This window comes from Macaca nemestrina, chromosome 13 (genome assembly GCF_043159975.1).
Source record: "Macaca nemestrina isolate mMacNem1 chromosome 13, mMacNem.hap1, whole genome shotgun sequence".
Taxonomy (NCBI): Eukaryota; Metazoa; Chordata; class Mammalia; order Primates; family Cercopithecidae; genus Macaca; species Macaca nemestrina.
Genome location: NC_092137.1, coordinates 71,340,132 through 71,361,272, shown reverse-complemented (window position 1 = coordinate 71,361,272; position 21,141 = coordinate 71,340,132). Strand labels below are relative to the sequence as shown.

At 48.3% G+C, this 21,141-nt stretch overlaps 1 protein-coding gene across 3 annotated transcripts; it reads right to left on the bottom strand.

Moving 5' to 3' along the window:
• Positions 1–9,304: 9,304 nt before the first annotated feature.
• LOC105465239 (N-acetylglucosamine kinase) lies at positions 9,305–19,863 on the bottom strand. Of its 3 annotated transcripts, none has more exons than XM_011713525.2 (10): positions 19,474–19,863; positions 17,589–17,673; positions 17,336–17,434; positions 16,355–16,496; positions 15,431–15,541; positions 14,588–14,700; positions 12,189–12,276; positions 11,291–11,388; positions 10,332–10,410; positions 9,305–9,628 (listed from the first exon to the last, which is right to left on the bottom strand). In XM_011713525.2, the coding sequence occupies exons 1-10, from the start codon at positions 19,500–19,502 to the stop codon at positions 9,438–9,440; spliced, it is 1,035 nt and encodes a 344-aa protein (XP_011711827.2). In that variant the 5' UTR covers positions 19,503–19,863; the 3' UTR covers positions 9,305–9,437. The 3 variants fall into 3 exon arrangements, with proteins under 3 accessions (XP_011711827.2, XP_024643577.1, XP_024643576.1); XM_024787809.2 differs by lacking the exon at positions 19,474–19,863 and adding an exon at positions 19,345–19,365; XM_024787808.2 differs by lacking the exon at positions 19,474–19,863 and adding an exon at positions 19,125–19,306.
• Between the last annotated feature and the right edge of the window lie 1,278 nt (positions 19,864–21,141).

Genomic DNA, 21,141 nt, shown 5'->3' with positions numbered 1-21,141 from the left:
ATCATGCCACTGTACTCCAGCCTGGGTGACAGAGTAAGATTCTGTCTCAAAAAAAGAAAAGAAAAGAAAAGAAAAGAGAAAAAAATTACCTTCATATCACTAAATAAAATGCTTCTATTACTATTTCTTGATTTTTTTGGTTTCTTGTATTTTCCATTGACTCCCCTCTATGGAAGATAACATTTGTCTCTCTTTCAATATCTTCCTATCTCCTGGTGTGTTATCTCTCACACACTCACCCCATTCCCTTCTTCACGTCTTCCAAACATAATAATTTTGGTTAGATGTATATTAGGTGTTTTTATTAATAGACCCTGTTATTATTACTATGTATGATTACAGCAGGGTCAGGTAGTATACTATGATTTCCTTCCCTGCAAATAATTTATTTGGTGGGGAGGGGAGTAAATAAGTTTGCTTTTTGTTTGTTTACTTGATTAGTTATATATGTACCCCAAACTCTCAATTGTTTTATCCTATCTCAAGATGTACTGTTTCTTAAATGATGCTATCAATTTCATCTTCTTTTCTTAAAAAGAAAAAAAAACACGGTCTGGCTCTATTGCCAGGCTGGAGTGCAGTGACGTGATCTCGTCTCACTGCATCCTCCATCCCCTGGGCTCAAGCGATTCTTGTGCCTCCGCTTCCCGAGTAGCTGGGATTACAGGCATGTGCCACCACGCCCGGCTAATTTTTGTATTTTTAGTAGAGACGGGTTTTCACCATGTTGGCCAGGCTGGTCTTGAACTCCTGGCCTTGTGATCTGCCCACCTCAGCCTCCCAAAGTAGTGGGATTACAGGTGTGGGCCACCACATCCAGCCCCAATTTCACCTTCTTTAACATGTGCCTCCTAAAGCCTTTCGACCTCCTCCAGTATGGTTGAGTAGTCCTCTGCACTCAGCTGGGATAACTGATACCAAAATACTTTCCTATCCCTGTACTACACATTACTGGAATCAGGAAAAAAGAACTTAGTACTTACTCCAGGAAACACTTGCTCTGGGAGTGAACCAACTAATATAGTTTATTTCTCAAGACTCACAACTTGCTTGCCAAAGCTGTTCAAGAAACTTGCCTCACTGTGCCCAATAATACGAAGCCATCATGTCATAAATTTTACCCACTGCATTGGCCCATTTAGGCTGCCCATATGCCAACAAAATACCATAAACTGGGTACCTTATGAAAAACAGAAATTTCTCAGTTCTGGAGGCTGGGCCGATTTGGTGTCTGGTGAGGGTCTGCTTCCTTCTAACTGGTACTTTCTCTTTGGATAGTAGCTTCTCCCTGCATCCTCATATGGTGGAAGGGGCAAGGCAGCTCCCTGGGGACTCTTATAGGAAAACGAATCTCATTCATGAAGACTCCATCAATCTTCCTGGGCTCAAGCTATCCTTCTATCCCAGCCTCCTGAGTAGCTGGAACAACAGGTATGCACCACCATGCCCAGTTAATTTTTTTTTTAATTAAATTTTTTGTAGAGACTTGATCTTGCTCTATTTCCCAGGCTGTTCTTAAATTCTTGTGCTCAAGTGATCCTCTCACCTCAGCCTCCCAAAGTGCTGGGATTATAGGCTGGGTGTGGTGAGCCACCTCAGCCTGGGGTCTCTTTAATTAAGGTTATAATGCTAACCATGGCATAAAATACTAAGCAGCATTTTCCAAATTATTTATTGCTACTGCCTTGATTTTGGAGAAGCTGGGAAGTAAGGAGGTGAGGTGAATACTCTGACAGTTAACACGTGTTAGAGAGGAAAGTTGTGTGAAGAGGCCGCCAAAGTAAACAGCATGAATGAATCTTCTTGTATTAGGGCTGCTGCAAATCCCAGGTAGAAAAATGACAGCCCAGGCTCCTGAACCATCGGGAACCCAGGAGTCTGCCCTACTGTGAGGAGGGGGCAGGCCTTCTTCAATAAGGGTCCCACCATCACGGGCTAAGAATCTTTCTCAGTTTAGGTGATATTGAGGTGTTGGGACTATTAGAAATCTGACAGATTTGACCAAGATTTGGAGATGTGCACATATTGGGAAGGACTGGGTGTCCCTAGCCACTCTTCTCTGGGATAACGCGGACGTCATTAGTTTGGGAAGCAGGTGGGGAGAAGAGGAGGATTGACTCCGATTTGGTGTGTAGTGGGGGCCTTGATGTCCTTCTGCCTCTGTCCACCTTTCCCCGTGTGACTCACTGCAGCCCGCATTGCTCACAGGGATCATTAGTTCTCCCGGTAGGCAGAGCACCTTCTGCAGACGCTGCTCTGCTGCCTTGTGAATTTCCTCCACAGACTTGGTTAGTTATAATTTGGAAACAGTTTTTTGTTTTTTTCCTTTGTTTTAATCTTCTCCCATATTGAAGCTGCTATTGGTGACAGGGAAAGGGGAGCAGGAAGCCAACCCAGGGAAACATGAGAGTTTCCTGCATACCACTTGGCCACCTGCCCTCACTGGCCAAACCCCCACTGCTGTTCCCAGTCAGTCTGGTTTTTAGAGGCATCATGGGAATAGAACAGCTGGATACACTATTCTCGACAGGGTGTCAGGCAGGAGATTCACCTTCCCCAGCCCAGGGGACATGAGAGAAATCTGTAAAGGGACAGATGCACCATCTTTATATTAAAAGAAAAAGCTCCTCAGATTTTGTTACTAGGAGTCTCCTTTGTGACATTTGCTGAGCTTTCTCCCCAGTCCTACCTTCCTATTGGCTACCTTTTATACAAAAATAATAAACATTTTAGACTAATATGACAAAAATGAGATAAAACATTTTACTAGTATACATTTAATTACATTATCCAGTGTACTTAAAAATTTACTTAAAAACATTTTACTAGTGTACAGATACTAAAATGTGCTTACTAAAAACTAGGAAAATATTTCACTCTGGAAATCATCACTAAGTAATTATTCTGTCCTGTTGATTGTGAGCCTTCAAAAATGTTTAATGCTTGAAGGATGGTCCGGGAGGCAGGGAGTCCTTTTGTTAATGGGGAAGGGTGTCCAGGTTCTTGGCATCTTGAACAAAGAATTGGACAAAACGCACAAAGCAAGGAAGAGATTTATTGAAAAAGAAAGTACACTCCACAGTGTGGGAGTGTACCCAAGCATAGTTACAGAATTTTGGGGAGTTTAAATACCCTCTAGAGGATTCCACTGGTTACTTGGGGTAAGCCCTATGTAAATGGAGAGGATGAAGTAAAGTTACAAAGTCATTTACTTGGTCTATGCCCTATGGAGAGGATCTTTCCTGTGACAGCTGAAGTGTGAATCGGCCTTATGTTCCCTGCCTCCAGACCCTATTTTCCTGCGTCACTTAAAACAAAAAAAACTTCAACGAGGCATATGTTACATATCATAAAACTCACCCATTTTAAGTGTACAATTCAGTGATTTTAGTAACTTCCCTCGATGGTGTAGCCATAACCATTACTCAGTTTTGGAACAATTTTATTCCTCCCAATAAGATCCTTCATGCTCTTTTACAGTTAATCCTGTTCTTACTCCCAGTTCCAGGCAACCAACAATCTACTTTCTCTATATATAAATTTGCCTTTTCTGGACACTTCGAATCAATGAAATCATATAATATGTGGTCTTGTGTCTGGCTTTTTTTTTTTTTTTTTTTGAGACAGAGTCTCGCTCAGTTGCCCAGGTTGGAGTGCAGTGGCGTGATCTCGGCTCACTGCAACCACCATCTCCCCAGTTCAAGCAATTATCCTGGCTCAGCCTCCTGAGTAGCTGGGATTACAGGCACCAGCCATCATGCCCAGCTAATTTTTGTATTTTAGTAGAGACAGGGTTTCACCATGTTGGCCAGGGTGGTCTTGAACACCTGACCTCACGTGATCCGCCCACCTCAGCCTCTCAAAGTGCTGGGATTACAGACGTGAGCCACTGTGCCTGGGCTGTGTCTGGCTTTTTTACTTAGCTAATGTTTTTGAGGTTCGTCCATGACATATAACGTCTTGGTAGTTTGTTCCTTTTATTGCCGAGTAGAATTTTGTTGATAATGTACCATATGTTGTCAGCAGAGAGCCTTTTAAACTTGGATTCCAGCTTCCTGTGGTCTAAACAGAACCCTCCGAACAGGACTTATAGGGGAAGCTGCTGTGCCTGTCCAAAAAAAACTACTAATCAGAACGAGCTTTGTCATCTGGAGCCAGAACTGCTGCAGAAATTTTTACAATTTTGCAACTTCTTTTTTTACAAGGAACTTTTGTGCTACTACACATCAGGACTTTTGAAGCATCCGATAAATCCATGTAATAAATATGAGCGTGTGTCTGAGTGGACAAGAAAGTGAAACCATCCATGCTACATTGGATAATTTTTCCTCCCCCAGACTGGACAGGGAATCTCAGCTTTCGAAATAGAGTATCCTGTCTCCATTTACAAAGCTGCACAGGTATTAAAGATCGTGCTGCCTTTGTTAGGCAGATTTGGAGGGGAGGCCCAACAGCAAAGATGGAGAGGAAAAGGGAGTGGAACTTGTGGAACAGGAAGCCCCCCAGGGTCTGTGCAGGGCTGCTCAGCTTTTGAGGATATTGTAGATGGTGAGGTAGTGATGGTGTCCCGGGGCAGCCCAGCACCTCCACTGGGCCCAGAAGGTCTTGACTTTGGACACTTACCCTTGTTTCACAAGTGTTTAAAAGCTGTTTTTGCTTTTGTTTTTTTTCCTAATCATTACTTGGTAGTTACTAATCCTTCTTTGGGGGAGGGGCAGGGCTTTAAAACTTAAGAAAATAATTTTCATAAAAATATAAAAAATGGAAAAAAATTACCTTGTAAAAAATTTGCTATACAAAACAAAATGCAGCTGTTGAGAATCTCAGTAAAAGTTAAAATGCATTTGCTGGCACTGGTACCTTTCTACATGAGGTTGGGTCACTGTGCCATCATACTGGGGCGGGGGCGGTATGTATGGTGTGTATGTGTGAAACTTCTTGTGTCAGGATGGGTCATAATCTTAGTTGTGGTTTTCTTTCCAAATAGGGTTACAAAGCAGAAACCATGGGTCTGGAAGTGACAGACCTGAGTGAATCCCACCTTCACTACTTTGTGCCATTGGCCTGAACCTTATTTACAAATAACCTCTTTATTTGTAAATAACCTCTCCCCTGGAACTATAATGACAGAATTTTAAAATACTGCCTGACACATAATAGGCACTTAATACATGGTTGCCATGGTCACAATGATATGTGCAACTTTGAACAAAGTCAGTGACATCTTTGGGCTAGAAGGGAAACTAGACATTTGTTTTCCTGTTTCTGGGCAAAACTGACTACCTCCCTAGAAAACAAGTATTCCCTATCTGCCTTTCAACTATTGAACAAGTTTGAGAGCCTGCTACATGTCAAGCATTGTCTTAGGGACGGGGCTATGGGGGTCACCAGGCAGCCACAGTCCCTGCTGTTGTGATTATGGTTTGGCAATGCCTAATTATTTAAACTGAAACCTCGTTCAAATCTCCCAGTGATTTCTTGAGGGGCTTTATCATATCGTAAAAACGATATGGGACCAACCCAATGCCCATGGGTTTTGTTCTGAGCCCTATCATTTCTTTGCCTCCTTCCTAAAAATGGAAGGTCAGGACCGGTGGCGGAAGGCAGGGGGCGGGGCAGGGGGCAGGGTTTGGTGGATCCTGAGCTGACTTGCCTATTTACAGCATTTTAAAATACTATAGTTGTATGTAGTTTTGTATATATAGGGTTTATTAGAATGTAACTTCCTTGAAGAGGTGGGTGGTATATTCTTTGTTTTTTTTTTTTTTTTGAGATGTGGAGTCTTGCTCTGTTGCCCAGGCTGGAGTGCAATGGCGTGATCTCGGCTCACTGCAACCTCTGCCTCCTGGATTCAAGCCATTCTCATTCTTCACCTGCTACCATTCCCGCCTAATTTTTGTATTTTTAGTAGAGACGGGGTTTCACCATACTGGTCAGGCTCGTCTTGAACTCCTGACCTCAAGCCATCCACCCACCTCGGCCTCCCAAAGTGCTGGGATTACAGGCGTGAGCCACTGTGCCCGGCCTGATGTACTTTTTTTTTTTTTTTTTTTGAGATGGAGTCTCCCTCTGTCACCAGGTTGGAGTGCAGTGGTGCGATCTCGGCTCACTGCAACCTCCACCTCCCGGGTTCACGCCATTCTCCTGCCTCAGCCTCCTGAGTTGCTGGGACTACAGGCGCGCATCACCATGCCTAGCTAATTTTTGTATCTTTAGTAGAGACGGAATTTCACCATGTGGGCCAGGATGGTCTCCATGTCTTGACCTTGTGATCCACCCACCTCAGCCTTCCAAAGTGCTGGGATTACAGGCATGAGCCACCACACCAGGCCTTGGTGTACTTACTTTTAAAGCTTAGAGTACTCATCACACCTACAAGACATTCAATAAATGTTTGCTGAATGAAAGGGACAAATGAAGCTGTAGTATCCCTGAGATCACACAGGAAGACAAGGCAGTGCTAGCCTCATTCCAATGCTTGTTCCAAGCTTTTGTCTCATCACAGGGCTGTGTCTCATCACAGGGCTGTTACAGGCTCAGATGGGGAATGTATACATCTCATAATGCCTTGGTAATAAAAGAATCCCATCAATTGCTCCTGAGAGCTTGTTGGGGGACACTATAAGTTTAAAATTAAAGGGGGAGAAGGCCGGGCGCAGTGGCTCACGCTTGTAATCCCAGCACTTTGGAAGGCCAAGGCGAGCAGATCACCTGAGGTCAGGAGTTTGAGACCAGCCTGGCCAACATGGCAAAACCCCATCTCTACTAAAAAATACCAAAAAATTAGCAGGGCACGGTGGTGCACGCCTGTAATTCTAGCTACTCGGGAGGCTGAGGCAGGAGAATCACTTGAACCTGGGAGGCAGAGGTCGCAGTGAGCTGAGATCACACCACTACACTCCAGCCTGGGCAACAGAGCGAGACTCTGTCTCAAAAATAAAGGGGGAAAAACTCAGCAAAAATCACTTATGGGCTGGGCATGGTGGCTCACACCTATAATTCCAGCACTTTGGAATCCCAAGACAGCAGGACTGCTTGAAGCCAGGAGTTCGAGACCAGCCTGGGCAACACAGCAAGACCTGCCTCTACAAAAAAATGACAGAATTAGCCAGGTGTGGTGGTACATGCCTGTAGTCCCAGCTACTTGGAAGGCTGAGGTGGGAGGAACGCTTGAGCTCAGGAATTCAATGCTGCAGTGAGCTATGATAGTGCCACTGCACTCTAGCCTAGGCAAGAGTAAGACCCCACTCTAAAATAAAGTTTTAAAAATCACTTGTGGTTGGCCGGGCGTGGTGGCTCACGCCTGTAATCCCAGCACTTTGGGAGGCCGAGGAGGGTGGATCACGAGGTCAGGAGATTGAGACCATCCTGGTTAACATGGTGAAACCCCGTCTCTACTGAAAATACAAAAAAGTAGCCAGGCGTGGTGGTGGTCACCTGTAGTCCCAGCTACTCGGGAGGCTGAGGCAGGAGAATGGTGTGAACCTGGGAGGCAGAGCTTGCAGTGAGCCCAGATTGCGCCACCGTACTCCAGCCTGGGTGACAGAGCGAGACTCCGTCTCAAAAAATAAAAAAATAAGAATCACTTGTGATTTTCTGCACTGAAGCCTGTCTAATAGAGCCTTAATAACCGGGGAGCAAGCGACTTCATCACATCTCCTAAATGTGACAGGAACTAGGAACACATCTGACCATATGCACTTTAATACTGCCTTTTTTCAGCATTTTTTCAACACTTACATGCTGGGACTAAAAAAATCAAGATGTGCTCCTCCACTAAAACCTCCACTGTCCAGTTGGAACTGCAGTCTAGACAATCTAAGGAAAAGTGAGGGCCATATTCTGAAAAACATGTCGCTCTCAGTAGTTATAAACTCTTTTCACCGAAATGCTGTTTGATCCTCATCCTGAGAGCATAGTTTTAAAAATCTCCAAAGCTCACCACTCATTAATAACCCAACAGTTTTATCAAGACTGTGGGTTACAGCAAGGATGCCTCTGCTGTGTCCTTGCTCTCTGCAAGCTTTTTACCAGGTGCTGGGCTGGAGACTTGCTGGGTGCTAGACCACAGGGATTTGGTCATAGCTGAATGTGAAGATGGCTGGCTGTTCTTTCAGAAGGAACCTGGCTGGAGTTCCTATTGCTCAAAGCTCCAGCTTGCAGCATTGGGCTAGAGCTGATGGAAGGAGAGCTGTTACCATTCTGTTTCACATGAATGCTACATTGTGAAAGAAAGATCTGACTTGGGCAACAAGGTAGTGTTCAAGGCGTCTCAGAGGGCCTAACCAGAACTCACCAGCTGTAGCGTAGAACTCCCTCAAGTGCAGATGCTGGACCTCTGCAGCAGAAATTTCTCAAGCTGTTTAGTATAATAGAAATGAAAATTCCCCATCCCATCCTTAACCTATTATCATCAGATAGCTCAGGGCAGGGGAAGGGAGTAGACAGAAACCCGATTTTAAAACCAACTCTAGAATAACTGATGTCTGTAAGTTGGAGAACTGATGTGCAGGACATGATCCACATGCCGCCTCATAAAACACCCGGAGAGGCAGCTATTGTGGATCAAGACTCCTGTCCTTAGTCTTCACCAAGCAGCACAGGCAGTAGAACAGAAGCTTAGGTTTGTCTTCACTGGTCGAACTGTGATATCCAGAGGACAGGAATCATGTCTGCTCTTCACTGATGCTCCTCATTCCCAGGGCCACACAACACAGAAAGTGTCGGCTGTAAGCAGAGCCAGGCTAGTAGCAGCCAGGAATAGGTCGGCCACCTAGGTAAATGATGCCTAGTTGGTCTTCTTGGAGATCTCAGCCATCCTCATAACCTTTCAAGAACTCATTCATGTGAAAAACTGCAGAACGTCCTGCTTACCTGCAATTACTAAATCCAGTGAGGTTCCGATGCCCCCAGTCTAGAATTGTACCTTCCCCCTAAATCCTGCTGGGAGTCTCAGGAGAGGGTGTGATATGCCTAAGGTACTCTCTGTGATGTTGTGCATGGCGAACACGTTTCTGGTGACTGTGGTCACACAGGAATCGTTACCCACTTGACACGACAGGAGAAAACAGGTCACAGATTAACTGGCAGCCACATAGTGCATATGTGTGGTAATGTGGGGGGAAGGGTAGCACGCAGATAAATTATCTGCCCAAGTGCATGCTGAGTGGATGCAGATCACCGGCCCAGCACCTGGGGGCGGGGCTTTAAACCCTGGACTAAATCCACTCCTTAGGCTCCGGGATATCTGCTGGCAGGTGCACTGAGGATGTACACAGCATGTGTGTTTGATAATGCAGTCCAATTGGGGAGTGGATAAAGTGCGTTTATTTTCTTCTATGTTTGTTTTTGTAAAAAGGAGAAAGGAAGCAAAAGACTCCTTCCTTCCAGACCCAGTGTCCACTGAGCTTGGAGTGGGTGGAGTAGGGACCAGCCCCCTAGGAGAAGGTGTAGGAATAGAAGGCAACGGCATTGGCGCTATAGTCCATGGGGAAGAGGTGCCCGATGTGCCTGGCCCCTAGGCTGGCCCCTCCCAGAGCGGAGGAGTGCCTCAGCTTCATCAGGGTGAAGCTGGAGAAGAAGTTCTGAGCCTGGATCTCTCTGCCCTGGGTCAGCGCCAAAAGAAAACCTGGAGGGAAGAACACAAGGACAGAGATAAGAGGAGACCAGCAACCTGTACGGGGGCCAGGAAGGAAGAGAGACAAGGACGCCCAGACCCTGAGGTACTCCTGTAGAGGTGCTGGAGGGGCCTACATGCCAAGTCCCCAGCACACAGGGTGCACTGGGTACTTGGGTATTGGAGCCTGAAAAATCGTGGGTACTGGAGCCAGCAGCACAGGGGGCCTGTCCTCTCAGCTCCAAAGGACCCAATGCCAGGACCTCCATGGTAGGAATGGGAGTCCTTGAGCTACTTCAGAATGTCCAGTGGAAACCATCCAACTGCCTGGCATAAGGCTGCCAGGGCTAAGCAGCCAGGCCTCTTTTCTTCCGGCTAGAATTATGTTGACTAGGGATGTCCCCACAGGTTATCACGTGCCAGTCAGTGCTCCAATTTTAAGTTTAATCTGTCTTTAACTTTTAAAAAGTGGCTGTGATTCAATAAATCATTTGGAACAAAATATGTTTTCAAGAGTTCAAGGAAGGTGGATGGGACGTCATTAAAGGGCTCAATGGCAGAGTGAGGTTGAGGGCCTTAGATGGGAGCATCAGTGGCCTGTCTAGGCCTCAGGGTCCAGGAAGCAGGTTCTCTCTGGGGCAAGCAGCTTTCCTGGGCCACCTCCTTTCCAGCCCCGTCCCCTGCCCTTGCCCTTCCAGCCTCCCCGCAGGCTCACCTTCCTTCAGCAGCTCCCAGCTCTTCCACACGGAACCCACGCAAAGGATGGGGAGTCCAATCTCGCCCTGGAACAAGACCTAGGTGGAGAGCAGAAAATGGATACGGGGGCCAACCTAGCCTCTCCAGTGCTGAAGCAGAGAGTCTCCTACGAGCAACCCACCCTATCCTGGTGACTCACCCTCAAGCCAAGAAACAGTAGATAGACTCAGGAAAGGGAAAAAAAAAAGGAGGAAAACAGGAGAGACTCAGAAAGGCCAAGGAGAGAAGGGGAAGGAAAAAGCGTTGAGCAACGAGAGAGGAAGGAAAGAGAGAAGTGAGGGAAATTAACAGAAACATGACTGAACTGAAATGAACTGAAAAAAAGGGGGACAGGCTGGGCACAGTGGCTCATGCCTGTAATCCTGGCACTTTGGGAGGCCAAGGTGGGTGGATCACTTGCGGTCAGGAGTTCAAGACCTACCTAGCCAACATGGCAAAACCCTGTCTCTACTAAAAATACAAAAATTAGCTGGGCGTTGTGATGCGCGCCTGTAATCCCAGCTACTGGGGAGGCTGAGGCACGAGAAACACTTGAACCTGGGAGGTGGAGTGGGAGGCAGAGGCTGCAGTGAGCCAAGATCGCACTACTGCACTCCAGCCTGGCTGACAAGAGTGAGACTGTGTCTCAAAAAAATAAACAATAAAATAAAATAAAAAAAAAGACAGGGGACAGCACACACACACATACATTAAACCAATACACAATATATAAATACAGATTACAGGTCAATTACAGAGGTGGGCATTTGACCAAAGAACTTTTTTGTTACAGACATTCTGCAGAATGTTTCTCAGACCCTAAGTTCATTTAAAATAGTATCCAATTTACACAGGGTTTGATGGGATAGTCCCATCCCCAGTGGGAAAGGACCACCCCTCGCCCAGCAGCTCCCCACCTTCACTCCCACCTCAACTTACCGGGTCAATCTCGGGCAACACTGCTACGATGTGTCTGCCCAGCATCTCCCCAGCCTTCCTGAAGATATAGCGGGAAAGGGGGTCTCCCTGCTGAGCACCTGGGGTAGGGAGAATGGAAGAACGGAACTGGTGAGAAATGAGGGAGCTGCCATTCCTGGGCTATTCTCTCTCTGTTGCAAGGCAGCCACCATGGGAGCATCCTGAGCTAGCAGGACTCTACTGCAGGATGGATGCCTGCCTCGTGGCAGGTGGAGAAGCAAGTCTCCACTGACAAACAGCTCTGGGGACCCAGGACCCTAGATGAACAGCTGGATGGGACTCCTGTCAGTGCCCTCCACCCACTTCTAACAATCTGTTGTTGGCTAGCCTGTTCCTGGCTCTTTTCTAGAGGGGACTCAGTCCAGCAGGATCGAAGAGAGCCCTAGAATGCCGTGAGGCTGCAGGAACCCAAATTAAGGCAGGATGAACCTTACAGTGGAGAAAGAGCAATGTACAGATATACAAGCCCTCTGTTCAGCATCTCCTGACACCCAACAAAATATGCCTAACATCTCTATAATACCCTAGTTCTTTGAGTATAATTGGCAGGAAAAAAAAGTTATAGATTTGTCCAAAGGACAACTGCTTCATAAATTCCTCAGAAACAGGCATACAGCCTACACAAGCCATGACAGCTATTAAAGAGAAAAACACAGGTAATACAAAACTGTCAACACAACCCACGTGCCCTTCTGCCTCCACCCCAAGGCCCACCAGCACCAAGGCCAGTGGTAGCAGAGAACTGAGGTCACTCGGTGAGAGGAAAATTGTTGTCCAGTCCTGTCTGAACCCCATTCAATCTCCCAATTAGGGATCTTTGAAGAACAAAGCCACATAAAACCCACCCCACCTCCAGTACCTTCTGCAATTTTCCGGCAAAACCCAGCAAACCTGCATTTATCAAAGTCCCTATACAGGTGAGTGAGTATTCCTAGCCGATCTGGCACCTGAGAGGAGAAAGGGCACAAGAGAGTCATCAGAAGCAAAAGAAAATCCCAATCTGCCCACCAAAGTTGGCCTTCCTAATGTCTCTACTGTTGGAAAAGCTAGAATAATTTTTTTTTAACTCCAAAGTACAAGGATTTGAGATTTCTTATTTGAGAAAAGTTATTTGTTTTCTCTAACATGGACTTCATTTTTCTTATAGATTAGTTTGAAGGCAGCACAGAGAATAGAATTGTGTTCACCAAAGTGTTTCTTGTAGTTTCTTGAGCTGTTCTTTTTTTTGTAATTTTTTTTTTTCCTTTTTAGAGACAAGGTCTTGCTGTTACCTAGGCTGGCCTTAAGCAATCCTCCCACGTCAGCCTCCTGAGTAGCTGGGTTGGGATGTTCTTGAAAAGATTTCTTTGGTCAAAGGAATCTAAGGAATATTGCATATTATAACTCTCCCTTGGGGAGTCACAATGCACATTAGCAAATTAAAGGCTCTAAGAAGTCCTGCAATCAAGAAATCAATTTGCTTCTCCCAAAACTTATTTGACCACAGAAGGCATGTCCTTCCAATCCCAACAAACTTACACATCTTTGACACCTCTAAGGTCCTGAGGAACCAACGGTTCCCCAGAATCCTTTTTTTTTTTTTTTTTGAGACAGAGTCTCCCTCTGTCGCCCAAGCTGGAGTACAGTGGTGCGAATCTCAGCTCACTGCAACCTCCGCCTCCCAGGTTCAAACAATTCGCTGCCTCAGTCTCCTGAGTAGCTGAGATTACAGGTGCCCGCCACCACATCCAGCTAATTTTTGTATTTTTAGTACAGACGGGGTTTCACCATGTTGGCCAGGCTGGTCTTGAACACCTGACCTCAAGTGATCCGCCCACCTTGGCCTCTCAAAGTGCTGGGATTACAGGTGTAAGCCACCGTACCCGTCCCTCAGAATACATTTTTTTTTTTTTTTTTTTTTTTTGAGACAGAGTCTCGCTCTGTCACCCAGGCTGAAGTGCAGTGGCGCGATCTCGGCTCACTGCAAGCTCCGCCTTCTGGGTTCAAGCCATTCTCCTGCCTCAGCCTCCTGAGCAGCTGGGACTACAGGCGCCTGCCACCACGCCTGGCTAATTTTTTGTATTTTTAGTAGAGACAGGGTTTCACCGAGTTAGCCAGAATGGTCTCGATCTCCTGACCTTGTGATCGGCCCGCCTCGGCCTCCCAAAGTGCTGGGATTACAGGCATGAGCCACCGTGCCCGGCCCAGAATACATTTTAAGTAAATGTCTGAGGGAGTGGGTGGTAAAACTTGAGCACCTACAGCAATGTAGTAAGCATGTTATATACTATCTCATTTGATCTTTGTAACAACCCTATAAGAATGACTAAAGGATAGAAGAGGGAGCAGCAGACCTATCAGTAGAGTTTGGAACCAATTGACTGAGTTGGGATAGCTTAACAGTTACTAACAGCACCTCCTATGACAACTGCTCATCAAGTGATTTCTCTGCCTGGTCCCCTCCTATTCCTCACCTTGGCCTAGCCGGGGCTCCTCTTTCATCATCAATCCCTCAGCCCTGATAATCTAGGCCCTACTTCCCAGCATCTCTATTTTCCTTCCTTGGTCCTGGTCCCAGCCCCAGCCCCAGCCCACCTAAATGGCTGGAGAGGAAGACTAACTGGGCCTCACAGGTAACTATCAAATAAACTCAACAACCCTGTCCTCTCCCTTTCACCTTCTCTCCTGCCTTTTACTTCTGGTTCTGCTAAAGGCAGGTGTTTCCTAACTTACCACAAAAGAACACGGCACAAACAAGGAGGAGTCAATCTCCAGTGCCCTGGGGAGGAAGATGCATCTCCCCCAGAACTCTCCCTGTCCACCTCTTCAGGGGCTCTCTTGACCCTTCCAGGCCAGAGGCAGCTCACAGCCCAGTGCATGCGTTCATACTCTACCTGCTGTCTCTGCCCTCCGACCTCACCCTGAACTTTTCATTCTAGCCTAGAACGCCATCTGCTTTCACTTCCCAGCAGATTCTAGCTGCCCAATAATGAAGTCTGCCTAATCACTTGTCCCCAAACCACCCCTTCCTCATGACTGACACCCTCCTAGAATGCACCACCCTGTCCTAGAATGCACCTCCTAGAATGCACCACCCTGTCCTAGAATGCACCTCCTAGAATGCACCATCCTCACCTACGACTTCACCCTGCAACTCAGACCCACAGCTCATCCTATTTCCTGCCCACCCTCCCAGGCCCTCCTCTGCATCCACTCTTACTTGGAGTGATTCACTGCCCTACCCCAGGTGTGCATGCTTCCTGGGAGCAGGAGGAGTACCTGGAAATAGTTGAACATGGCCTGTTTGACGGAGCCGATATCATGAGGAGCCGCCTCTAGGTTGTCGATGGAGTCAAACACTATTTTCACCGCTTGGTGTGCGATCCAGTAGGCTGCAGGGAGCAGAGAGGGCTAAGAAGATGGGAGCAGTCACCCTGAGCTCATGAGGAAGGAAACTCAGATCCAGACAGGTTAGTGATCTGCTTGAGTTTTATACAGATTAGGTTTCCTGATTCCCAGCCAGGGGTGGCAGAGGGTGGGAGAGGGGGTGGGGAGGTCTCTAATCAAATGGTACCTGACTGACCAAGATAAGAGAAAGTTGGAGGGAGAAGACAGAATAGGTGAGGCTGTGTCACACCAGCTGCTACCCAAGGATAAGACAAGGTCAGTCTGTTGTCACAAATACCACTGGAGTCACTGCCATGAACTGGACCTCAAGGGCCCCTGTGAAAATATACACATGCTACTTGGAGAGCGGTGATGGTGGGAAGGGCTTCTACACCCTTTCCCCTAGCAGACTGGTATGCCATCTCCTGGCATCTATGGCCTTACCCTCAGTTTCAACTCCTCCCTAAGGACAGCAAGTCAACACAGGCAGGCCCCTGTGCTGAGGGATGAATCTGAGTCCTGGGTGCAAGTCACTGCTGGAGAGCAGGGTCAGCAGCTAGTCCAGCCTTTGCACCTCTATGATCTCAGTCATGATCCTGCACATGGAATGGCCGGTTCAGGAGTTGTCCCCAGGAAGCCCCAAGGGCTCTGTGAGCCAAGGGTAGGGAGAGAAAGACAGGGAATGAAGGAAGGGGCAGATCCAGGGCGAGGAGCTGGGCCAGTCAGTGAGCTCACCTGAACCCTCATCACCCATCATATGGCCCCAGCCACCGCAGCCACTCTCAGAGCCATCAGGGTTGATAAGCCTGCAGTTGGAGCCTGTTCCAGCTATGAGTACAACTCCACCTGGGGAAAGGGAATAGGAGGCTCAGTGCGGCCAAGGCCTAGCACAGAGCAACAGCTTGCTGCTGTGGAAAGACAGGACAGAAACCAGCCCCAGGCAAGCGATCACCACCCAGTCCTATAGAGGAGAAAACAGGGCCCAGCTAGTTTCCTGCCTGAGGGTGAGGGCCTGGATCTTAGAAAAACTCCAATCCCATAATGCCCTTGTCTAGGGGGACAAAGAAAAATGCAAGCCTGCACCTCTTAGAGGGAATGCGGCTTCTTGCCCAGCCGGTTTTCCAGTGACTCTACTTGCTATACTGAGATTGTGCTAGACCTGTTCTCAGTGATATTCACTCATACCCTAAACCATCTTATGAATACAACTACCTCTATTTTATAGATGAGGAAATGGAAACTCAAGAGAGTTTCGGAACTTCATCAACATGGTATAGCAGGCAAAACAGGAACTGGGATTCAAACACCAATCCCACGACACCAACACTCTTTACACTATCACAGGGCCACCCCACTTCCTCCTCAGCACTGACAGCTTCCACAGTCTGCCTTCCTCACCACACGGCCCCCAGGGGTTCCCTCATCTGCAGGGGAGTTACGTTTGACTCCACTCCTTGATTCCCATCAAGAGACCTTTCTTGCCCTCCCTCCTGCTGCCTGGTCCTTGCTCTGGCAAAGACTTAAACTACTGAAGGAGTCGAGGGGAATATAAGAGAGGCTGCCTTCTGGATATTTGCAGAACAAGTTTTGTCAGCTGTATCTAGGGGGCTTTCCCAAAAAAACCAGTTCTCACTCTCACCCCTCCCTCCACTTCCTCACCATCCGGTGTAGCTGTGGCGATGGAGCCGGCGGCATCGGTGGTGATTAAGTAGCTTTCACTCAGGTAGGGAAATCGGTCCCTCAGCTCCTCGATCAGGATCCTCCCCGCGTCCTCCTGATCCCCACCGCTCAGAGATAGGCCCTAGGCCACATGGGAGGTGAGCGAGTGTGCAGAGCCCCAGCCCCAGCTCTTTTCTCAACCCCCTCCCCGTCCTGATGCCTGATTCCTGTTCTCCCCATCTGGCCATTCCCTGCTCACCCAGCCCGTCCTCCTTTCACCCCACACAATGAACCCTCGGAAGGCTGTGGTTATAAGAACAACCTGGACTGGGGATGGACAGAAGAAAGATGGATTCCACAATGCCAGCTTTGGAGCTTGGGAGGGCGGTAGTGCTCTTAACAGAAAGAGCAGGCAGCAGGGCAAGGTGAGGGGCGATGGAGAGGTAAGTTTGGTTTGGAACACATGGGGTTTGCCCATGGCTGCAGAACATCCCACATGTATGTCCAGGGAGTGGCTGGAGCTACTGCAACTTGGGAGAAAGATTTGAAGCAGGAGTAATAATAGCTAACATCTAATGAGTGCTTACGGGTCAGGCTCTATACTAACCGCTTTGCAATGTATCATGTCATTTTACCTTCCCAACAACTCTGAGGTAGCTACTATCCACATTTTCCAAATGAGGAAACTGAGGCTTAGAGAAGGTAAGTAACCTACACATGGTTACTCAGATACTAAGCAGCAAAGCTGGGATTCAAACCAAGGTCTTGGCAGCTCTCCAAAGCCTGTGCTCTTCCAACACACTTGTAGTTTGTAGGTGGCAACTGAAGCCATGAGACTGGGTGAGATTATGATGGTTTCGACACCAGGGACTAAGTCTTGGAGGTCCTTCCCTCTACAGTCATCAAACTCATCTAGTTCAAACTTGCTAGCTGTCTCAGTGTCACTGATGGCTGAATTCCCCGGCTCCACCCCAGACTCACCAAGCTTCGCAGCGGTACCAGAGGATCCACCCCTGCTTTCCGTTTGGCCCTGTTCACCATCTCATTGATCCTCTCCACACACTTGTCTGTCCCGATCAGCTGGCCCCAATCAAGGGAAGAAGGAGTTACAAAGGCTTACAGAAGCTACGTTGCCCCTACAGGCTGCTCTATGAGCCCCAGCCACCACCTCAACAGGAATTACAGAGAATAAAACCAGAACCAAGCCCTCTGATCCCCTCAGTATGGTTTTTACCCAGTGGTTTGTGCTCAGTCCATCTGCTTCTGCCAGGATCTTCCCATCCTCCGAGACTAAAAGGACCTTGGACCGTGTGCCTCCCCTACAGAACACAAGAGGGCACTTGGTCTTGCTCAGAAAAAACCCGCAGAGAGAACTAAGCTTGTGTTGTCCACACTGGCAGAGCCCAGTGTGATGGAAGACACAGTTTCAACAAACTCAATCACCACTCCCAAACCCGCCTCTATGGTTCAGTGTTTGCGTGCTCTTTAACTGAAACATAATTCTCACTCCTCTTCCCTTAGGATGTCTTTATCCTGCAAAACTCTACTTATACTTCACCTAGTCCTTGAAACCTTTTCTGAGGTGTGGCCCACCCCCACGAATTAGTTAAGTCTCCATTAGTCAAACCTTCACAGTGCCTCTAAAGTTATTAAGGACTCCTCTGTATGAAGAGTGTGTTCAGAGGCTTTGTGTCCACCTCTTACTAGACTTCAAGTTCCACTGAGTCAAGCTCCTGATCACTTACCCTCTCAGCACTAGCACAGGAGCTAGCACGGGCAATGCTCAGCAAACACTCCTAAGAAAAATGGCACATCTCTCTGCTTCCTTCACAATAGCTAAAGACTGCCTTTCAAGATCCAGGTGTCTTTAAGACACCTTTGCGAGAAATGCTGACCACATGACAGGGTGAGTTCATACATACTTAAGCAAGTAAACCTTCAAATGTTGATTACTGGGGGGGTCACGATAGTTCACAGGGAGATCTGTGGTGGTGGGATATATGTTTCTTTATTGATCATTACTTTTAGGAATGGAAGAAGAGGACACTGAAGACCGCTCATCAAACTCAAAGAGGACATGAAATTTCAAGGGGGTAGTTAATACATGAGTTGGCAGATTCAACATCCAAAAGAATGTCTTGACGAACTGGAAGAAACGGGTCATATCTTACAGATGACTATAACAAGGATGAATGCAGACTTCTATACTGTTTTTTTTTGTTTTGTTTTGTTTTGTTTTTAAGTGCTACAGATCCAGGATGGGAAAGACCATTCCTAATAATTCATGGGAAAAGACTGTAGAGTCTGTGAATCAGCAGTGGGGTGTGGCTGCCAGGAAAGTGAAAACAATCACAGATTCGAAAGTACAGTGCTCTGGCTGAGAGGACAGCCACCCCCATTATTCCCTGATTTGACACACTCAGATTCACAGACTGTTGCCACTGACAGGGACGTAGCGATCTTATTTATCCCTATCCTCACTTTGCACATATGTAGCCCAGAGAGGGTAAATATCTTGTCCATAGTCATACCCAGGGGCAGAACTATTACAAAAAGTTCAGTAAACAAGCTTCTGAGCAGAAAAATGCAATCTAGTGAAAGCAGCATGGCAGGCCAACAGGGATGGAGTGTTTTTCAGACGTCAGGACAACCTAGAACTCTGGCTCACAGCTGCTCCAGCTCCCGGATAACCTCCAACCAAGATCTCTGCTCCGCTTTTCCCCACCCCCACTCCCACTCCCCACCCTGCCCCCTCTCAGCAATTTCACACCTGACACCTGTTCTGCAAAACTCTGTCCGAGGTCAGGAATAGGAAAAAGGCGCTGCTTCCCCAGCTGAAGACAGCTGAGTGGGTGTTTCGTGGGAGAAAGGGGCGTGGTTCCGCCAAGAAACACAAAGGATCCCCCACCCGGGGTGTGGCTATTGCACACGCAGAGTCCCCGTAAGGCATACGGCCGCGCGCTGCAGGGCGCCCCTGCGCGTGCACACACCTCTTCTCCGCAAGGTCCCGCCGACCAAAGTGCCCGGACGCCGTGGCTCAAGGCCACCAGCTTGCCAGCCTGGCCACGGCCTTCCGCCCCACCCTCGGGCCCAGGCTCCCTCAGCCGGGCCGCACTCACCCCTCTATACCCCCATAGATCGCGGCCATGCTGCTGCTACCGTCGCCGCTGGTCCCGCCGTTTGCTTCCCTCCCCGCCTGACGCCTCCAGCCCTCCACCTGGCTGGGCACCGCCCCGTGTCCCGAAAGCTCCCGCGCAGCCAGCTACCGCCCAGTGCGCGTGCGCATGAGCGGGGCGGCGCGCCGGTAGGAGTTGTGGATCGCTGAGTTGCTCAGGGTGGTGCCTCCTCCGGGTCGCGCGACTGCGGTCCGCAGCGGCCCCTCCCGTCCTCCTGGATCCTGCTTCCAGAGATGGACACTAATCCCAAGAGGAGGAACCAAAGAGGGGTATCTAGGTCCGTCGGACCCTTAGGACACGTCACTGCCCTGCCTGCCCCTTAGCGCCCGGAAGTTGCTGGCAGCCCCGCGTTATATTGCGCGTGCGCATTGCTCTTGGCCACGTAGATTGTGACGCACGCTCGACCAGACCCCCGCGAAGCTGTGGGCTCAGGGACCTGCGCTCATAAGCCTGTTACATAAATTACTGTAGTGTTCAACCGAACATCTGCCACGCGATGGCGAGTCACACGGGCACACACGAACACACGCTCACATTGTTGCCCTGCGCTCGTGTGAATGTAGGGATCCGGGAGGAATTGGGAACTAAACAGAGACAAGCCCCCCAGGCGGTCCCGGCAGCACTGAGGAGGGAGCCTTCACCTCTTACTACCCACCCAGTCTACTTCTTCTTCTTTTTTTTTTTTTTTTTTTTTTTTGAGACGGAGTCTCGCTCTGTCGCCCAGGCTGGAGTGCAGTGGCCGGATCTCAGCTCACTGCAAGCTCCCCCTCCCGGGTTCACGCCATTCTCCTGCCTCAGCCTCCCGAGTAGCTGGGACTACAGGCGCCCGCCACCTCACCTGGCTATTTTTTATATTTCTTAGTAGAGACGGGGTTTCACCGTGTTAGCCAGGATGGTCTCGATCTCCTGACCTCGTGATCCGCCCATCTCGGCCTCCCAAAGTGCTGGGATTACAGGCTTGAGCCACCGCGCCCGGCCTCCAGTTTACTTCTTGTGGAGGATGTTTGCAGGGACATAGGCTACTGGGAGAACTAGCAGTTACGGCTTTACAAGTTTTGTATTGCCTTTCAACCCCCATTCCGCTCCCTTTCCTTGCACTGCGTCGGGAAAGGGAATGGGATCCCTAGGGGTGCAAATACAGGCCAGGTCAGGGAGAGCTGTGGCTCCTGAGGGCCTCCTCTGGCAGTTCTCGGCCCGCAGGGAGCAGCTTCACGGGCCAGGAGGGGCGGTCAGCTGCCCTTGGCATCTCTTAGGGGAAATCAGCTGGCCTGTCGCCGGTCGAACTCTGTCCCCCTTGACTGCCTGCCATCTTCTGGTGGAGAAATCCTAATAGGCTGCTGTGTCTAGTTATGCTTTAGTGAGAAAATTGTGCTTTTTAAGTTTCCTCATTTCCTACCGTACCACGTTGTAATTCACAGAAGTAAAAAGTAAATCGCTACATGATAGACTGTATATCATGTATTCATTTATAGAATGTGTATATCATATATTCTATATCAGATGGAGAATGTAATAGAAGAGGGTAGGATTTTTTTATGCCTACCTACGACATTTTTTATTCACAGCACATTAGAGCTGGAAGATTATCCAAGACACATATTTTTAGAATTA